Genomic DNA, 22,436 nt, shown 5'->3' with positions numbered 1-22,436 from the left:
TGGTTAATTTTAAATGTTGATGAAGTTGATAGTGTAGTAATTGAAGGACTAAACATTGTAAGGTAATTGATATTGAACTATATAGTATTTTGTGCTTATTGAGATGAAATGACTTTGTGAAGGTGAAAACTATTACGTATTTTGTTTTGTGATTCTGGTTGTATATTGTGATTGTTGATGAAGTAGATAGTATAGTAATTGAAAAACTAAATATTGCAAGATGATTGATATTGAACTATATAGTATTTTATGCTTATTAAGATGAAATCATTTTGTGAAGGTAAAAACAATTGCTTATTTTGCTTTGTGATTCTAGTTGTGTATTATGATTATTGATGAAATAGATAATGTAATAATTGAACTCCTAAACATTGTAGGACAAATGGTATTGAATAGTGTTGTTGGAATGATAGTGTACTTGTGTTAGAATTAAAATTGTTTTAAACTTTTTATAGGGAAACTATGTTGCTACATAATCTCAAAAATATAGTGAAGACTCTTTCAATCATCTAAAATTTGATCAACAGGCATGGACTGAAGCTATTGAAGGGGTTGAAGCTATATGCACTCATGTATATGGCTTACGATTTGCGAATAGACCTAAAGACCTATTTTACTCAGTTAGTCCATTGCTGCAGTAACAATAACCCATTTTATTTGTGGTCTTTCATTAGTACTTCCTCAAACTCCCCAACCTCTTTAGTCTTAGATACAAGAATAGATTGATGATTTGAGTACTCAATTGAGGTCTTTCATGGATCAGTTGATGCCAATGATAAGGTTAGGACAATTTTTATGAACATAATTTATCTAGACCCAATGATGAAGACACCAATTCTGGGTTAAGAGATATAAGAGATGCAATAGCACAGTGAATTCTTATTGAGGACTTTTGTCTATGTTATGGATATTTTTATGTTAGTTATGAATATTTTTTATAGATGATATTTTGTGAATGTTAGAGATGTTATGAATGTTAACTTTATAATTTAGATTTATTTAATGGTTATTATGTGGATTTGATATATAGATTTTTAATTTTTATTAATAATAATATATAATAAGTTTTAAAATAATTACATATGTTTTTAATTTTAATTTACAAGTTTCTTAAATAATTTTAAATGGAATTAATCAAATTATAGATGAAATTACCATTTTATTGATAGTTTACCGACAAAAAAATCATCATTTAGTGATCATTTTTAGTTAATTAGCGATGGAAATACCAATAGATTTTATTGACAAAATTTTCGGTTGGACTAACTTTTATTGATAGAAGACCTTTATCGACTTACTCAATAGCAATGAAAAATTTTTTTATATAAAATTATTATCAACGAAAAATAGACCTTTATCGATAAAAAAATTCACCAATAAAAGTCATATCTTTGATAATGTATATAGATACGACCATATAGGCATTTAATATATTGCATATGTAGTCCATAATTAATGGTAATCTACTAAGAGTAATATTAGATTCCTTGAGAAAAATGACAACCCATTAAAAGTTTGAAATTGAACTATATTTGGTTTAGAAATTGAAAATTGTGATGCTTTTAATGGATTTGATTAAAAATGAACCAATAAATATAATGTAACATTAAGTAAAAACATTTTAGTTTAATAATAAAGTAAAATCACTCATATTTTTTATTTAAATAAAAAATAACTATAACTTAAAACATAAAATTATAACGTTTATATTAAAATATATTTTTTAACCTTTTATGTTTCAGTAAAAATTTAATAAAATTTAATTTGATCAAATAATAAATTTAAATTTAATTTACTTTGAATTTAAAACTTAATAAATTGAATATAAAATAATATAAATTCAAATAATTTTAGGGAGAGGATCCTTTTCACTGAAAAAAAAAAATCAGTGAACATCTCCACTCCATTTTTTTTTTCACCAAAATTATGCATTTCACTTTACTAACACATTCATCATTTCCTAACCCGAAGTCATCCAAAAGCAAGTCTAAAAATCTGCTATTCAAATCAAATTGTTACCAATTTCAGCGGAAAAAAAAAATACTGCCAACTTGCTTTATAGTTAGAATCAAGTAGCTTTGCACACAGCCATTTGGGCAAACTGCAGCAAGTTAATGAAAGAATATTCCTTTGTATGAATTCACACGTAAATAACAATCAAGAGGCAAATCTAGTTTCCAAAATAAAGGAAATTATCTTAGAATTTTCAAAAAAAGAATGTTGCTGTCTAGAATAACAGAGCTTTCAATCTACTCCTCTTTGCAAATTATTGTTTTTGGATAATCAACTCCTCCGCTGAAATACACTTGATAACTTGTCTGTCTCTACCCTTTTGGAATTAATATTATCAAGAGAAAATGTTGATACATATGGATTACTCATCACCAGAAGGATATTATCATATTTTAGCCAGTGGGCATCAACCATTAACAAGTAAGGAACAAATGAAAATCAATCCAACTCGCAGATTGAATCAAAATTTGTGGGGAGTCTGTTATAGAAACAAAGAGAAAGCACCAATACCTTAGATTTGGAGAAGAAATAAAAAGAAAAAAAACCATTGTAAATGAGAGATAATACGGAAGAGGAAGGATTTTGTGGCCTGACATGTCTTTCTTGCTCAATTTTACCAATGGCGTGGAAATAAAGCAAAAGAAAAAAAAAAAAAACCCACTGTTATGGGAAAAGATGGTTCGAAAGCGAAGAAACACATAATTTTAGTAAAAAAAAAAAAAATGGAGTTAATTTAAATTTTTTTAAGACTGATCGACCGACATCATATAACTCATCCAATTTATAAATTTAATTGCAAGTGATACGTGCACAACTCTATTTGGACGGTGGCTTAATTGTATGTAACTTTGGTTTCCAGAACAAGATTTATAGCTTATGACGACATGTCATGGGAGGCACCGAAGGAATTAATTAATATCACATGTGGTTGAAGACTTGATTTGGGTACTTGAGATTTTTGACAAAATCTTTGACCGGTTGACCGAGCCTTCATCTGGTCCGGTCAAGTCGGTGTAGAGATTCCAGAAGGAGGAAATAATGGGCTTTGTGACATTATATTACAAAGAAGAGCGTAGACTTAAATTAATCTGCCACTTCCTCTAAAGCTGGACGTTTGTAAGATCTACGGATCGGAAGTGAAAAATGTGGAACCATTGTTCTCTAATCTTGAATAGTGCAGGGATGGATTTATTTAAAAAAATAAATTCAACATATATATAATATCAAAGAATCGTTTCATTTATGACGCATTAACAGATTTGATAGTGTTATGTTTGTGTTGTAACCATTTTGCATTAAATATAAAAATTATCATATCATAATTCGTATCAATACATTAAAAATAAAATATATTTTTTAATTTTATTAAATTAATATAAAATTTTTATTAAAATTTTAAATCATATTATTTTATTATTTTATATTTCATTATTGTATTATATTTAAAATTGTTAAATTTATCCGTATGAAAGGTTTATAATCTCAATGCGAAAGAGATGAATTATCTTTTCTTCTAAATCAAAATTTGATAATTATAAAAAGTACTTTGAAAATAAAATTTTAAATATATCAATTTGATATAAAAAAATACTTTTAAGATTATCAAGGAAAATTTTGAAGATATTTTCAATCATATTATTAAAAAAATAATTTTTTTTCTATAATTGATGAAAGAAAGAGGCTAAAAGAAGCATTGTCCGAACAAGTCCACATTGCTGTAATTTGATGCAATTCCAAAAATGATTTACTTGTATGTTTGGCAACATATATATATATATATATATTGGTTTTTTTTTTGGTCCGATAAATGTAGCATTATGCAAAATATATAAACGAATCATATAGATTTTATTAACATCAATATAAGACATTTGTTGTAGTTCATATTGTTGATGCTAATAATTGTAAATCTGTTACCAACAATGGGATACTTTGATTTGATTGCCAACTATCATAACCGTTACTAGAAACCTATAGTTATTAAGAGTGTTAAAGGCAATTGACTTTCGGGGATGGAAAACAACTATTTTTGTCGAACGCCATTAGTTAAAACCACGAGAATTTTAGTAAGTATGGAATTTTATATAACTAATATTAGAAAAAAAATAAATAAGAGAAAAAATAATAGAAAATAAATTTGATTTTGAGACATAAAAATATATTTTTTAAAAGGTAATTTTATATTTATAATATAATAAAATCTAAAAATTCTCCAAACAGAAATAATAAAAATGATTATACTAAAAAATCTATTTATAATGACTGAACATACGTAAACTTTATTTAAATAGTCATGACTTTTTGTATAATCATAATATTTATGAATAATAATATAGTTTATTCAAATAATTATAATTATTTATCGTATGATAATTATTTCTGTTTAAATATAATTTTTTAAAATATGAACTAAATTAATAAAAAAATTAATTTTATTCATCAATAATTAAAATTTTCTATCTAATGTGGGATGCGTCACATTTTAAACTACCAACAATGACCTTATACTTTGAAATGTTGATGCTTAATTTTTAACTTTTCACATAAATAAATATTATGAATATAAAAAATATTTCTCGATTTAAACCTTCAATTAGCATATATATCTTAGAATTCTAACAAAGTTGATGTTATTTGCAGATTAAACTTCAAGTCTTAGTGTTAGAATTGAAGAAATAACATACATAATACTTATTTATTTTTTTATCAAAGGTTTATAATTGCTTTAGCACTATTATAACCTTGTGCTTATTTTATTCATAAATATTTACAAGAGCGACCTTAATTCTTTTTGTTGAAGCGCCACCACTTCTATATTTATATAGTTTAAGTTTCTATTATATCTCCATTATTTTAGACATTTAAATAATAAACTCCATTAAAAGTATAAAAACTCATCTTTCTCATGTAGTGGATCACACTAGTTTCTAAAATTTGAATGAATTTTACTAGTACTTAACAGACACATAACAATATTTTGTTTTTACCCATGAAACTTTGTAATCAGAGGTTACTAATTCAAAGTTGGGTTTAGTGTCTAATAATAAGGGTTTAAATCCATTCTACTTGTAGAATAAAATGTCTTGGAATTCAATTTGCTTTTATGGTAATTACCTCTATTTGAGAGTGAATCTCTAATATAATCACTTCAGGCTAATATGTCTAAATTTTTCATTTTGCATATCATTTATATGCTCTAATTATTGTTACCTCGTTCTTATCATTTTAAGAAATAGATGGTATTGATTGTAGCTATAACTCTATATACATTAATATAAAATTTAAGCCATTCTATTTCTACGCTTTTATCTATTTTAATAGAATTATTTTTCTAGTACAATTAGATAAACTTAATGAATAAACCAAGTCATTTTAAGATATTTAAAGACCTTTTATGATGTTACTTTAATAAGTTGTATTAAACTTATTAGTTTGTATAATTTGCTCATAAAATTATACTAAAATATTACAACACTATAATGGTAATTTTTATTTCTTTTTATTCTCATCACTCCCACCATGTGCAAATTTGCATTCTTTTATTAAAGAATGTTCCATTCAATTATCAAGATATTATACATACTTAATCAAATTATCATTTATTTAATGGATGCGCAAGTGCTAAAATGAGCTTAAGGAGCTCAAGCCAAGGGATCTAGTTCAACAGCTTTTAGACAAACCCAGACGCAGGTGCAGGAGTAAGCCTAAATGCAAGCAAAACCAAACTAGATGCGGGTCTAGAGAGGGGCTTTGCATGAGCACTACTGATAAAGGAGTCCAACTTGGTTCAAACTCCTTTTCTGATAGAGTCCATGTAAAATTAGAACTGTTAATTGTAATCCTATTGTAATCTCCTATATATATTAGACTCTTTGTGAGCCCTAGGATAGAGACTATATCAACCATTAATTTAAAAGGGCCTTAGTTATAAACATGAAGTACCCCTACCCTCATTGTACACACACCACAACTTGAGTAATACAAGTTTACTTTTGCCTATATCTATGGTTCTCTTTAGTTTTCCATCAAATAGTTTATGTGTAACCTTGTCTAATAGAAGCTTAGTGAAGCTGGCCTTAGAGTTTTGAGTGTCTGTGCATCAGTCTGATTGAAGGCTAATCTGAGATGCCAAATGAGTCCATTCCTAGGTCTTAAAATTACATGAGTCGAAGCTTGAGTCTTGGCCCATGACAAACGGTATTAGAGTAGGTTCAAAGTTGGTCTAGAGTTGGCACAAGCTGGTCTAGAGGAGGTGATCAGTGCTGGGTGCTACTAGATTTAGTGTTAACCTTAAAGAAGGTTTTAGACATGTTGGTGCAAGCATTCGATTATGTGGTATGGGCATCCTAAGTTGTTTCTATGCTCATGTGCTAGTGATATACCCCATGGTACATAAGGTACATATGTACAGGAGTGCAAACCAGGTGTTCAATTGAATGTTGCTATAGTGTTGTAAGAGTGTTGGGCGTGTATTGCAAATGTACAAACTAGTGCCTGATCGATAGTCCAAGGCATATTGAGCCAATGTGAAAATTATGCCTGGTAGTGTGTGTGTGTGTGTGCTAGTGTGCTATGTCGACAAATAGGTGTGTTGGTTTATCAATAGCAAGATCGGATCATTGAAGTGTATAATAAGTTGAAGTAATTTTTTGGTTTTGTGCATTCGTGACTAACACTGTATTGTGAGGTTATGGCATGGCTAGGGAAAATTAGATTGAAAGCCAGATCGAGGGCTTTGATGAGTGCCTACCTATAGATGAAGAAAATAAGGCTAGATCAAAAGATAAGATGATATCCCTAGACATTCGATTACAGAAGTGCGAAGTGACCATTGTTAATTTGAGAGATAGGTTCGAAGATAGGGAATGATCATTGAATAAGGCATTGAAGGTGCTCATGCAGTGATGAGGCATTAGAGGCCACGATGTCAACCTGACAAGCAGAGCTAACGAGGTTCAAGGTTGATCACATTGCATTACGAGCTACTATAATTGCTGGTGTCGACTTAAAACCCAAAGTGGTGGTGCCTAAGTGTTTCTTAAATAGTTAAAACTCAAAATTAAAGACCGTGTTACAACAAAATGATATGCATAAGTCAAGTCAGGCCAATGTTACTACAGAATTTAAGACTTAGGTTGAGTGCACCAAGTCTCCAAGGCTTAGGAAAAATGGCCAAAGTGGGGGAAACACCGATGTTTATTCCTTAGAAGAGGAAAGGGCTACGAAAAAGTCTAGATTTTGTAAAATCGACAGTGCCACTAATAAGGGCAAGGAAAAGAAGCCTTTGAGTTACTTTTTATGTAACAGTTAACATAGTGTCAAGAATTGCCCAAGGTGTGTAAGGCTTTCAACCATCAATCGGGCGAATGAGCTATCCTTAAACAAAAGTAGTAGTGGTGATGAACACCAGAAGGAGCCCAATGCGATGTGGCTCGATACTATACGATTTTATCGAAAGAGTGGAACCTCTCTAGGATATGAGGGTAAAGTCATAATGGAGTGCCATAGCATGAGTCCCAAGGTGCAGCCAGATCCCTTTAAAAAGAGTGTGCAACGAGCCACTAAAAAGAAATAGATGAAACATTAGATGTGCAAGTGAAAAAGACTAATACATCATGAGGTTGATGATACTCGAAAGAACAACTAGCAGAGTACTTATTCAGGTATAGGACTGACACATGAGAAATCTGGTTCGAGGGGCAGAAGACGAAGCTGACGTGTACAGAAAAGTGCACTCCAAGCATAGCATCCCTCTAGCAACTAGGGCATTGCTAGAATGACTAGGAAAAAATATCACGATCTACTAGAAGGACTAAGCTCAAAGGTTTTCATCGAGATAAAAAGTGGTTCTAAGGCTACCAGGATTAAATTAAGATGTAAGAGAGACCAGGCTCAGAGGTATAATGGCAGTTTTGGATGCATGACCATGATCCAAAATAGGTGTGCAAGTGCTGAAACGAGCTCCAGGAACTTAGGCCAAGGGATCCAATTCATTAGCTTTTAGATAGACCTAGGCGCGGGTGCGAGAGTAATTTCAGGTGATGGCAGAATTGAATCAAGCACGGGCCCAGAGAGGGGCCTCGCATGGGCACTATTGATGAATGAGTCTAACCTGGCTCAAACTCTTTTCCTAGTAAAGTCCATGTCCCATTCAATTATCAAGATATCATATATACTTAATTAAATTATCATTTTATTTATCTTTTCACTATTTGGTGATTGTTTTTGTTGAAGTATGAGGCTTCCAAATACACCCTTAGTGAAAGATAGTTAGTACATATTTTATATCTTAATAGATCATTTTCATAAAAGTTTCAAACTTTTATTTCAACTTAATATGAGAATATATATCAATAAATATGATACCAAATACAATCACACTCAAAACTAGTAAACTCATGCTTTCTATAGTCTTATTTTGAGACTTTTATTCCAATTCTTGGATACTTAAAAATTATTTGATCATGGACACTAAAGCCATATCCACCATGATTCATGTCATTAAAAACAATCAAATTTCATGTATAATCACACAATATTAAAAATTTTATGTCCAAATTATAAAATACAAAAAAAAATTTTTACCCAACAAATATAAAGCATTTTAACTAGTTACAAATAATTATATAATTTCTTCAATTAAATTGAAGTTATCATAGATAATATATTTATTTCTTGCCAAAATAATATTATATAAACAAAATAATATGAATCATGCATTATTCTCTTGTCAATAAAATGCAATCATGGAATATGGACCATAAAATATGATTTTATGATAAGAACATATATACTTGCTTCTTTTTTGAAAAGATTTATAAATTCACAATTTCTTTTATGCCTTAAAATAATTCTTGAGAATTTTATCATTTTAAACTGATAACCATGATCTTACCAAAAAATAAAAAGGCTATAAAAGATTTATAACCAAAGCTAGCCAATACTCCATGTCCATTTCATGCTCATAACCATTCAATGCCATAATCAAGAAAATCCACATATAACACATATCATAAAATCATGAATCACAAATTAAATAATTTAATTTAAAATAAAAGAATTAAAAGAATAGTCAATAAAGAATGTAAAATTCGATGAGATTCAATATCTCTTATGAATTATTAATCATCAATTCTTTTAGTATAATATAAAAACTAGAAATATAATAATAAGAAACTTATCTTTTATTTAGTATTTATTTCACCAAAAAACTATTTGGATAATTGAAGCTTTCCATACTTGTTTCAAAAGTCGATTTTGCCAACTTTGCCAATTTCTTTTCTTTGTATCTTCCTCATGCAAAATATGAATTTCATAATTGCCTTTAAATTATTAGAAAAATAAATAAGAGAATAGAATTAGTAGAAAATAATTTTGGCTTTAAGGTGTGAAAAACACTTTCTTAAAGGTAATTATATCTCGAAGATATAACAAAGCTTCAAAACTCTCCAAGCAAAAGTAATGAAAATTGTTATATTGAAATATCTATTTATAATGAATGAACAGACATAAACTTCTATTTAAATGGTTATGACCTTTTGTACGATCATGACCTTTTATGAATAATAATATATTTATATTCAAATAGTTATGATCATATATAATATGATAATTATTGTTATTCAAACATAATTGTTTAAAATATGAATAAAATTAATACAAACATTAATTTTATTTATCAATAATTAAATATTTCTATCTAATGTGGGATATACCACATTCTAAACTACCAAAAACTAATATATACTCACCTTATTGTTGATTAATATTTCAATATCTATATATCTACATATTTATCTATAATTTATAATTATATATCTATACTTACTATAAAAGTTATCCCCAATATATATTGAAGGGATAGCCAAGCAATGTAAAAAAAAAAAAAGAAATTAAGGGTTAATTTTAGCATGTGGGGCAATCTCGCCAACAGTATCTCTTTTAATGAATGGATTAAAGGGTGATCTTGATGGCTTGAGATAATGGCACACTGATTATCCTTCACTTCTAGGCTTACTGGTGTGAGGCTTTCTAAGCATATTGACCACGTCTTTTCCCATCTCTTTTTCGATTTCCCTAATTCCTAATTCCCACTTCTTTAGGGTTCTTCTTCTCTTCCCCTTAAACATTCAAATTTCTTTTCTAGAGATTAAATTTTTTTTTTATTTTTGATTGGTTTTTTATTTTTTAATTAAAAAATTATTATTTGAATGTGATTGGGTAACAATTATTTTACAGATTATAAAAAAATTAAGCATGCAACTATTGATTATTTAGAGTTTTGTTCAAATCTTTAAGCTGCTTTTGTTGTTGTTTATTTTCAATCTAATATATTGGATTTAATTTTTGAAAATAATTTTTTAAAGATGAAAATGTGTTCATTTTTTTAAATGAACGCATATGTTATAATTCAGAGATCAGAAGAGCTAGCTTTGTTTGTTTGTTATATAAAATTCTTTTTTAATTCGTAGAAAGTTTTTACTATTTATATGGTAAGATAAAAGTTGAAACTATGTTTTGTATTTTTTCTATTTTCCAAAAGTTGAAACTACCATAGAATCGGTTTCTATGAAATCTTTGCTATTTAAAGAATAAGATAAAAGCTGAAATTATTTATCACATGTGAAAGATAAAAGTTGTCTTAGTTTTTTTAAATCTTTCATATAAAAGAAGATGGGTGATTTATTTATTTATACCAACAGATGCATTTTGAAATATCATTGTAGCCTATAAATTAGGTCCTAAATGCAAATAAAATTTAAGTGCATCATTTTTTGCAATATAATTTCTTTTTGTGAAACTTAGTGTAACTAAATATTTGTCACCTTTAGTGAGGTTTAACATGTAACAGTTTTGGTTTCTTTCTATAAAACTTCTAAAATGCTCCAATACTTCTTGTTGCATGACTAAATTAAATCTAGGTAGTTTGTTGCTTATACCAATTTGGATGTATGGCTCATCTTAGACATAATTTATTCCTATTGTGGTTGCATTATAGCTTCAACCTTCTGATAACTTATAGTCTAAGCTAATGAAATCATAAAGAAACATTGATACAATTTCTTTTATTATACATTTTTTAATATTTAAACTAATACACAACTATATTTTACTCCTACAAGAGCAATTAAGGTCTAATTGAGTGATTATTGGGTCTTTTTAATTTTTTTTTCTTCTTAGTTGCTTTATTCCTAAAAAAAACTAGAAAAATGAAATAAAAAGTAAAACTTAAGAATTGTTTTCAAACAATTAATTTCCCTTAAAAAATAGGCAAACATATAAACCAAACAAATCTAAATTTTTTTCATATTTGAAATTTTTTATAATTCGAGTTTTTTTAAATCATGACTTTTATAAAGACACAATGTTAAAATCAAAATTAAAAAAAAGAAAAAAAAAACACAAACATGATTTAAAAAGCCTTGTCAACAATCATTATACAATAAATATAAAAATTCATAAAAAAATTACAAAACTAAAGCAATGACATTACCTTTATGGAAGGGAAATAACGCAAAAGGCTTTAAGGTTTTGTCTTTCTTAGGTTTGTGTTTAGAGATTTTTAGGTGGAGTTTGAGAAATTCGAATGATAAAAGCATAGTTAATATAATTTATTTCTTTAATTTTTAATTAATATAGTTTTTCATTACAATAATTGTGTTTATTTTATTATTAGTATAATGTATAATATTGTTTCATTTAATATTATTTTACTTTTTTAAAATAAAGGTGACCTTACGTGAAACTAAGCACTTCATTATAGTTTATACACTATATATTAAAGGAATCCTTAAAGGTTTAAGGAGTTAGAAAGCTATTTTAGCTTATGAGTTTTGTAGGCTTTGAGGAATTAGAGTCAGGTTTTACGTTTGATTGCTTTTTTTTTTTTGGTGTGGTAGGCTTTAGAGTTTGTGGTATCTTATTTATTATTTATTGGGTTTATCTGGATAGAATTTATTTTGAGTTTTGTTTGAAAGGTCTAACTCAATATTATCAATACTAGCATTCAAGTTATAATCACTTAAATTGGTGTTATACCAAACTTTTTTCAGGAAATGGGAAAGGGAAGCCAATTATTAACCTCAAAGGCAATTTTTCTTTCTTTCAAACTGTCTAAAGACTTTTTTATGTTGAAATTAGAAAAGTTATAAGAAAAGTGGTAATGTACCAATCCCATGAGATAAAAAAAATTCCATGTAAAGCATATAATATAATCCATTAAAGTAATATTTGGTATATAAGATTATGATAGAATAAGATAAGAAGATATTATGATAGGATTAGATTAAATAATACCATTCTATCTTATGTTTAATGTGTGTAAGGATTAGAATAAGATAATTTATTTATTGGTCAAAATTATCCTTCCTCAATGTTTATACAATTTAAATTATTGATGTAATTTTTAAGAGTATAATAGGATATATAAGTTCAAATCCACGAATTAAAAATAATTCTCTTCACTTTGGAAGGATTGAATCACCCTATACCAAAAGGATGATCAGTCCTTCTTGCAATCCCATTCCTTTTTTTAGATACAAATCAATCATAATATAATATAATTAACATCCTATCCTATCCATCATCCTATACACTAAACATGACCTCAAAGTATTTGATTTTCAATTATGAATTTTAACTATGGTTATACTAATATATGAAATAATGAAAATTTTTTTAATAAATTAAATAATCCCTTTCATATCTTTAGAAAGACATGTGTTGAATGTGTAAAGAGTATATAGTTGATTTTATATAATGGTTATTGTTATTAAAAAAAACAAATAATAAAATTTAAAAAGTTTATATCCTATCATATAATTCATAACATAAATCTCTTTTTTTAATTTTAAAATATAATATTCAAATTGGTGTACAAAACTATATAAATTGGTGTATATGATTTACACCTACATTATTGGTGTAAATATTTCCTAAACCTACATTGACTTTTAAATAAGGCAAAGCAATTGGTTGATTCAGTTAAATCAATTGTAAAAACTCAAAAACCGATTTAAATCAACTTCATTTGTCAAGAAAACCAAATTGACCAATTAATAGTGTGAAAATTGAAATTAACCAATCTGACTTAAATCAATTGGTTTCGTCAATTTTATTGGTCTTTTAGTTTCCAACAAGTATGGTCAAAAATTATTTCTTATAATTAATAGCTGTATTATCCTCTTGAATTTAACCATTTTTATCCTATGATTCTCTAAACTAATCCATATATGGATAATTAAGTTCTTAACACCAAGCCCTTTCTTAAAATCCCACTTCAAGAGTTTATCTTCAAAGTTAATCTAAGTTTGCTTTATAGATTTGTAGTTTGATTTTTGTTCAAGTCATTTGTAGAAAATTTTAGCAAAATCTAAAACTGACTTTCAGACTTAAATTTCAAAAGGGTAACGAATATATAATAAATTTTTTATTCAAGTCAAATTTAAAAATAAGATGACTTTCCCCCAGAATTTTAAAATACCACAGAAAAAAGTAGATTTTTTATTCCAAAACTTTGGATACTATTGAAAATTTGATTTTTTTTCTCATAATCAGATTACTTTGAACCAAACGTAAGAAGTAAATGCCACCATCAAAACTCTGAGAAAATTTTATGAATTTCGTCGAATCAAACGCATTATAAAAGATTCAATCCTCGACAATCCAAAGCTATTCACATTACATTATAAATAAATACTTAATAGAATCAAAATACACTTAAAAAAAAGGTAAGAAACAAAGACTTTCTACCAACATTAAATAAATAAAAAAATTACACCATTTATGTTGAGCTCAAACATTCAAATCCTAAAACAACTACAAATAATCATCATAGCAAATTTTAGTACTTAAATCACCACCACAACATCCAATACCTAAATCCAAATTTTCTAAAAAAAACCTAATAAATACAATCTTCCAATAGAAAGAAAACAATTAAAAAACAATAGCATTCAACTCAAAATATAAAGAAAAAACCATAATAAAATTAATGGAAATGGTGTGAAGTGATGATAGGCTGGGTAAATGGAAAGTTTGGTGAGAGAGAGGACTCTGAAAAATCTCAATTTGAGAAAAGAAAAGAGGGAAAAGGATTTTGAATGCAAGAGAAAAATACAAAAAAGAAAGAGGGAGAAAAAAAAAAGAGTTGAGGAGATTCAATAAAAAAAAAAAAACATTGTTTTCATAGTGATAATGGCAACCAACAAAGATGTGGAGCATATAAAAGTATAATAAAAAAATAAAAGAGATGGGAAAGGCAACTGAGGGTGAATAGAGAAAAAAAATTGTGAAATGGTTTTAGGGTTTTTGATATAAAAAAAAAGAAAAGTGAATGTTATAGTTAGCTCTAAATTTGACCCACTCACAATTTGTGTAAGTAAAGCCCAAATAAAAAATGTCCAATAAAATTTTTTCTAAAGCCCAATAGATACTAAATCAATTTTTTATGAATAAAAGAACGATAATTTCTACAATATTTTGCTTTTAATTTTATAATATTGAATAAATTGAAGTTCAATAGATATTAAGTTCATTTTTATATAAATATAAATTTAATAAATAAAAAGTGTAGAAAATAAATATTTTTAAAAATTTTCTAAATTCATTTTACTATAAATATTAAATCTTTTTTTTTTTCAATACAATTGATATGAGTAATTTTTTAGAAAAATTTTATTAAAATATTGGAAGATTTTTGACAATGTTTAATATATAAAAAAACCAAAAAGACAAAAAAATAAAATAAAATAAAGTGATGAGATGAAATTAAATATAAAAATAAGAAGATTGCAATGTCGAATAACATATGATTAATTAATATAATAGTTTTTTTAACATGCATCATTGGATGCTAATTGTTAATACCTTATTGAGTAGCTAAACTCTTAAATTTAAAAGTTGGGTTTTAAAAATTCTGGGATTGACGACACATCGTAGCATAATTAGCTATCATTTATCAATTCATTTAGCCTCAAAATCTTCTTTTTTTAATATAGTTTTTTAAATAAAAATATATTTTCAAAAGAAAATTAAAAAAAATAAGGAAAAGTGATTTTTTAAAATTTTGCTTCTTTTTATTTTTCTTTTCATTTTTAGATAAATATTTTTCATGAAAAATATTTTTTTTTAAAAAAAGAAAAACTAAAATAAGTTTAAACTAATTTTTTTTTATTTTTTATTTTCTCTATATATGACAAATAAAATACTCCTATTATTTAAATATTTTTTAACAATTATCATAATTATAAAAAATAATAATAACTGTTGAAAATTAAGGGCAAAGGAATGAAAGTAAAAGGAAAAGAATGAAAGAAATTTATGCAAAAAGATCAAAGAGGGTAAATTTTATGAAAGGTCACTCAATTTATACGCAAATTGCATTTGGCTTATTGAACTTTAATGTATCTCATCTAGATCACTGATCAAACTTGGTCACCCTAGCATATTCTATCCAAATTTTGACAGAAAATGACATGGCTATCACATCATCTCTTAGCCAACTAAACTTATATAATTTTATAAGAGGTCATTAAAGTTTAACCTGATTTCAAAATAGGCCACTAAAGTTTAATCCATTACTATGAGGTATCAACTTTGGTCATTCTAATAAATTTTATTCAAGATAAAAGTTAGATAAATTTTAAATATTGAACTCAACTAAATAACATTCAAATTTTCTATGTAACAAAAAATTCTCACATACCTAAAAAAAAAATCAAAAGAACGAAAGATTTCTCTGCTCTAGAAATATTATTAAAAATTTGTCTACTCTGAATTTACTTGCATTGAATTAGTTTAACATTATAATTATAGTCGGAAAAAATGCATTTAAAATTGTGACAAAAAGAAATATAATTTAAAATTTTAAATATTTGACATTATCACGAATAATTAAATTAATATTTATTTCGTCCCAATAAAAATATGACATTGATTTTTTTTTCAAAACTTTTAAACTTTAATCTATTATTATTTTATATTTATCACAAATAAAAATATAAAAAATATATTTTAAAAACTTTAAATGAAGTTGTTTCTAAATATAGATTTTTTAAAATTTAATTAATTAAAATATTTAAGATAATAGTAATCAAAGTTATAAAATTTTGACCCAAAAAAAGTCAAATTGACTATTTAACTAGGTGGAAGGAGTTAAAAATAATATATTTAGATGAAGTTTCATGAAGTTCGAATTTATTAAAATTGATAAATTAAAAAGTTTTATTACATAGATCAAATGTATAAGTTTTAAAAAAAATTTTAATAAATTTTTTAAGTATGCATTTTTAATAAAAAATTTGAAAAAATATTTAATTCAAGATTATAAACTGCATTTTTATTATTGATTTGTCTCATTAAATTTTATCAATCTATTGGTTAGATTTTTTATTAAAATTTTTATTAAATAATTTTAATAAAAATTGAACAAATTTTACTTAAAAATTTTCATCAAAATTCTTCCCAAAAATGTACTAAATAATAAATGCTCGGTGATACAAGAATAAAAATAAAATAAATTTAGCCGAAGAAGGTAGTTTAAGACCACAAAAGCAGAGGTTTTATGGTTCAAAAGTCAAACCTTTTAGGTTAGTTTGGATTCCAGCCCAGTGGTATCCAACCCTCTTTTTGGGTTAACTCTTTTTGCGTTAATTGTATTGGGGGTGCATTTGAGAGCAGTCCGCAATGCAATTGTCTTGGTTAGCAAACTGGAGGAAAAAATATCCAGTGAACAATTAGGACAGTCAAAAAATCTCACTGCCGTTGTTATATTTGCATCGAAATATATATATATATATATATATATCCATTATTAAATTTAATTTAACCGTTATATTATCTAAACTCACTCACCGAAACACACAATTGTTTTTAAACTCATCGAAACAAAACTCTTCGGCCATCTACACTTTTTTTTTTTTTGTTTCCTTGAGGTGAGGGTGAAACGGAATTTTTAGTACAAAAGCCCGGTCCCACCTCAGTGCCAAACCAGGCCTTAATGGGCTCAAATTATCGACAGCCAGCCTGAGTTCACCCTTTTATTGGTGTTGTCATCGGCAGACATGATTTGTAGTTTCAGAGACAATCCATTTACTAGCATACATGTAAGAAAAACTAGTTGGCAGATAATACAAGATGCAGTAAAACAAACAGCATAAAGGGTTGTTGGTTTCGTGAAATTGGTATTTTTGTTGTACATATTGAATAGGAATTATCAGGTTCAAAATACAAATAATCAATGCGGTCAAATTTTTAGACAAATATACAACTTTGGATGAAATATCCAGGGGATTCAAGAGTTTTTGACATGAAAAAATACTGAGAATAAAAAGACCAAGCAACCTCATGTGAATGAAATGGCAAATCTACTTGAAGGCATCTGAAGCAGCATATATAAAGTCCAAGAAGCCTGTTCCCTTTAAAAGACCTTTACCGGTCAAGAGCTCAAAATCCAGCAACAGCAGGAAACCGATGATAGCTGCCTTCCCATTTATAATTTCATTCTTCCCCGTGAAACCAAACCCCTCTGAGTCCTCATCAATTACCATTCTCACCTAAAGAACAGCATATGCAAAAAAAAAAATCAGACAAGTTAATTTCATGCTTCATGAGTCTGAATTATTATGCTTTATAAATGACAGCAGATGTAGTTAGTTACCTCATCCACATTGACATCAGTAGCTGTTACACCAGGTTGAGCTTTTCCACTGAACACAATCTCTGCAGCTGCATCAGATTTTACACTGCCTTTCATGCTGATATAAATATTTTGGCCGTCTGTTTTTACAGGGTAAATGAAAAGTGTCCTCAAAGCAGGTGTAAGGGCTCGCAGCACTGGGTTTTTTGGATACCATTCCCTGATGGCTCCAGTCCGAAGATCAAATGTGCTATCAGTTGTTGGACAAACAATACAACCATCCTGTAAGTAAAACCAAAAACTATAACCAGACATTTTGCTTTTCATCATTATAGAAAGTTGTCACAAATGGAAGCATGCTGCGAATTTACAGTGAATGGTCAGCCTCATGTCCAAATTCACAAAAGTTTCTAAGAGTTCTTAGAAGGTAAAAATATCTGATTGGTATTTACAACAGCCAAACCCCTGTTCATGAAATGAAAAAATTTAAATAAATACCAGAATAGTTGACATAGATAAATAACTACAAGGTATTTAATTATTAGATAATTTTTGCACGTCAGATATTAAGTGACAGACCTTGGAAGTAAAATAATATAGGAATGGATTTCAGGGCTTGAGAACTCGCAGGTCCATATACAAGGTCCAAGTGGATAGAAATGCAGGTATTTATCAAATGACAACTGGTTCTGGTAAGACCTGGAAAGGGTCAAGGCTTCTCACTGTCAAGAAATCTTCAGTTGTATGAACACATGAACCAAGTACAACTTTTATAAAGTGAAGATGATAATCACCGTCAGATTGCTTTGGAAGTAGGGAAGATGGAAAAATCAGATCTAGGGAAGACATGAAGGTGGAAATGATAGAATAGAAAAAGGTTATAATTTTCTACTTGATCTTAGAAACAGTATAAATGAAGAGCTGCTTAACGTCTTTGTCATTATATAACTTCTCAAGTTGTCTCAATTTTCCTCTCGCTGATATCTCCAACTTGATTGTCCAAACAACAAATATCTCCAACTTGAAAGGATGGCAAACTGTATTAGCAAGCACAAGAGAAGCATCTTTCACAACTCCCTCTTATATCCTCTCAGGTTTCCCTCTAGACAATTTTGTTGCTTCTTTACCAGTGTCAATGATCACCAAAAGGAGACAAAATGAATGCACTTTGGATTGGCATTTTCCACCATGCCAATAATCAATTGCTCAGCCAGACAAGTGATTTTCTTTCAATACCAAAACATTGTTGGGTTTATTGTAAATTTCCTTTAACCGTAAGGATTTGGACAACATAGAAGACACATGGACATTGCATACCCGAGCATAAAACTGATAACACACAACTCTCTCAAAGACCCTTTTCACAAGAATGCAGCATTAAAGCTCTACATATAAAAGCTAGGAACAGCTTAAATTTTGTGATAACTTCCCTGTGGCGGATCTACCCTTTGAAGGACACCCAAAATTGGAAAACAAGAAAATGTGAAGGACAGTTTTCCCTTGGACACCGCAAAATTTTCCCATGGACGCCCAGAAATTGGAAAATAAGAAAATTTGAAGGAAAATTTTCCACACACAGAAAGTGGACAATCCTGGATCAGACACTGTAACTTGTTCCCTAACTATCTCCTTAAAACGAGTAGAAATCTGGTGTTGGAATCCCATGAATCTCAACCCATCTTTTTAAACTTTTCAACGCAATGTTCCTTTACACTTTGGATTCTATATGACTGAACTTAACACTCGAATTTTGCAAAATTTTAGGCTTTTCCACCGTGCAAATAGCAGAGCAAATGAAGATTACACAAGTAATGAGGAAACGAGAGGGACAAAAGGGAAAAAGAAACCTGGGTTAGTTTGGCGTTGAGCAAGCCCTCAGTGTAAGCGCCTTCAGCAGGCGAACGATTCTCAATAGCGAAAACCTCATCCTTATACCAAAGCAACAGTATGGTCTCCCCGTCTTGTATGATCACGCGCCGCTCTCCCTTCGGCAGCGCTGCCACCGGCACAACCGGCACCCAGTTCTCACCAGCACTGCCCGACGCCGCTGATTCTTCGCCCACAGAAGATATTTCTGTCGCTTTGCACGTGATTCTACTGCTGCTGCATTGCTTATCAGCGAAACGATAGGAACGGGAAAGAGGGTTGTTGGGGCGAAGGAGTATGGGAGGTGGTGACGGGGGATTGCGACGGCCGAAGATGGGAGTAGCGGTGAAATGGTAATTATGGTGGAAAGCAATAGCCATTGCAAGAGGAGAAAATTAGAGGCTAGGGAGAGAGACAGTTAAGGGGGCAGGGGACTGCATGGCCACAGAAAGTGAGTTGATAAACTAAGTTTGGGTTCGCAAGAGCAAAGAGAAAGAGAGTGAGTGTATGTCTTATGTCCACAATTTTTCTCTTCTCATCTTGTGATTGCAATTTTCCATTTTCGTCTTTTTCATATTTTTTATACACAACAATAGGTAGTAGGGTATCAACGTGTTAAACTAATTATGAGTTATTTGGTCTCAATATTTTAAAAAATTTCAGCTAGATTCATTCATTCACGCCGAATTCAAATTATCTATCTCAAATTACTCACAAATTTAATTAAATTTTTATTTTTAATATATGTGTGAATGAGCAAAATATAATTTATAATGTTAATATTTTTAATATTATTGAACTTAATCAAATTTATCAAATTAAGTTTGAACAATTTAATTAGATTACAAATCGAGTTTGAACATAAAAATTAAAATTCGATTGAACGTGATTCAAACTTCAAGTCTTAAGTTTTCAAGCTAAGCTAAACTGAGAACTAATAGTGTATGAATTTGATTTGACTCAATTATATACTTAATTGAAAATTTTAAATTTCACGATATGTACCATTGCATTTTATTATATTAAATTTTAAAGTTGATTAACTCTAAAATTTATTTAATTCATCCAAATTCGAAATTAATTCAATTTCATTTAATAAAAAAATTGACAACTCAAATCAATTCAATTTGGATTTAAAATTACTCAAATTTAAATTATATCAAATTCAAAATAATTTAAAATTAATTTAATTTAATTTTTAAATTTAATAATTTAAATTAAAATAATTCAAATTCAAAATATGTTAATTTTAAACAAATCTTTAAAATTTAAACCCAAAATTAAGTTAAAACATTTTTTTCAACTCATAGTGATTTAACATGCGTAATTACCACTTCAAGATATGTGATATTCCTCTAAAAACTCTATTAGTCACTACTTACATTATGCGTTCCTTTTTGTTCTAAATGCGACATTTGAGGCTATATATGTTTGGTTGAAAGGATAAAAATTGATAAAAATAAAAAAAATAATCTACTGATTAGGGATTTGACTTCTATCTAATTCATTACTAGATTTTTGCCCTCATTTTGCCGAGGGCTTTTTTTGCAACATTATTTTTCCTTGTAATGATTTCTTTTTCATTAGTAGAGAATAATGAAGAGAAGGCATCACATCACTTTGCTCTTTTTGTTGCTAGCTAGTTGTCACATTAAATTCATTTTCAAATGCTTTATTAACACTAGGCATGAATGGTGATAACTCAAAAAGGTTTTGAAATAACATGCTAAAAATAAATCAAATCAAAATTTATTTTCAAAGGAAAAAGAAAAAAATGCTCTCTAAACTTAAATTGAAGTGAATTCTTGATTGAATTAGAAAATATATATAAAAAAAAAGAACAACGTTTAGAAATATCTTAACATTTCACCACAAAAATGAAAAAAAAAGTTGCATGAAATCAATCAAAACTTTAAGCAATCAACGATTGTGGAACTTTCCCACAAAATTATGTGCAATGTCCTCTAACCATACATTAAACAGAAGCTCTGTATCATCCACAGCATGAAGATCCAAAAACTTAGCACCAAAAACCCTTGAACTCTTAAAAATACAACCCATAAGATGTAGTCAGGCCTCCTGAACTTTGGATAGTTGGTGTGTATGGTTCTGACCCAGATTCCCCATTAAAATTGAGATTCTTTAATTAATTTGAATAGCCTTTGCTTATTTTCTACAAATTGAGCTCCATAACCCTTCAATAGTATAATGATAATTTCTCATTATCTCAGAACATGTAAACTATAAACCCATTTAAATATATAAAATAACAACATGAAGTATTTAAAATACAAATAGCTTTTTTCAAAAGCAAAAAAAACTAATAAACTCATAGGAAAAATCATGCCCAATTAATGAAGATAATGTGAAGTTACTATATCAAGACATGATTTAAAGCATTTAAATTAATCAAAATTGACAACCTAAAGTAAATTTAAAGCAATTAAAAATATGACTAACCCAATCCAAATTGCATTCATCTGAATCGAGCAATGAAAAGGTAATAATTGAAAACAACAAAAAAATAAATAAATAATTATGAAAATTCAAAACCAAAGCGTTGTTTACTTACATGAGGAGATTAGGAATGAGGCATTGATCAATTCTTTTGAAGTGTTATTCTAAGTGAATCTTTTGGAAAATGCTTAGTATGGAATAATACATATCCAATAAAGATTTACATGTTGCCTATAGTTATTCTATATCATATTCACAAGCATGTAATTATTTACAGAAAGCATAAACAAAAATTTAGTTTATACATCAAACATCATGTGCAATCCAAAATGAAAAAAGAAATCTACCTTCTGTGTATCCTCTGCAGTAGTAAATTTAACATGTCCATACCCTTTAAAATTTCTTTAGCATCAATGGAAAAATGTATGTCCACAATCTCACTATCATCTTTAAAAAAATTCTT

At 28.2% G+C, this 22,436-nt stretch overlaps 1 protein-coding gene across 1 annotated transcript; it reads right to left on the bottom strand.

Moving 5' to 3' along the window:
• Positions 1-17,154: 17,154 nt before the first annotated feature.
• LOC111277675 (Rieske (2Fe-2S) domain-containing protein) lies at positions 17,155-20,061 on the bottom strand. The gene is made up of 3 exons (XM_022864073.2): positions 19,498-20,061; positions 17,672-17,932; positions 17,155-17,567 (listed from the first exon to the last, which is right to left on the bottom strand). Exons 1-3 carry the CDS (start codon positions 19,894-19,896, stop codon positions 17,379-17,381), a joined length of 849 nt encoding a protein of 282 aa, XP_022719808.2. The 5' UTR covers positions 19,897-20,061; the 3' UTR covers positions 17,155-17,378.
• Between the last annotated feature and the right edge of the window lie 2,375 nt (positions 20,062-22,436).

This window comes from Durio zibethinus, chromosome 7 (assembly GCF_047325235.1).
Source record: "Durio zibethinus cultivar Kanyao isolate XHJ-2024 chromosome 7, ASM4732523v1, whole genome shotgun sequence".
Classification (NCBI taxonomy): domain Eukaryota; kingdom Viridiplantae; phylum Streptophyta; class Magnoliopsida; order Malvales; family Malvaceae; genus Durio; species Durio zibethinus.
The sequence above is the reverse complement of the archived record's forward strand: the minus strand, read 5'-3'. Positions and strand labels throughout refer to the sequence as shown.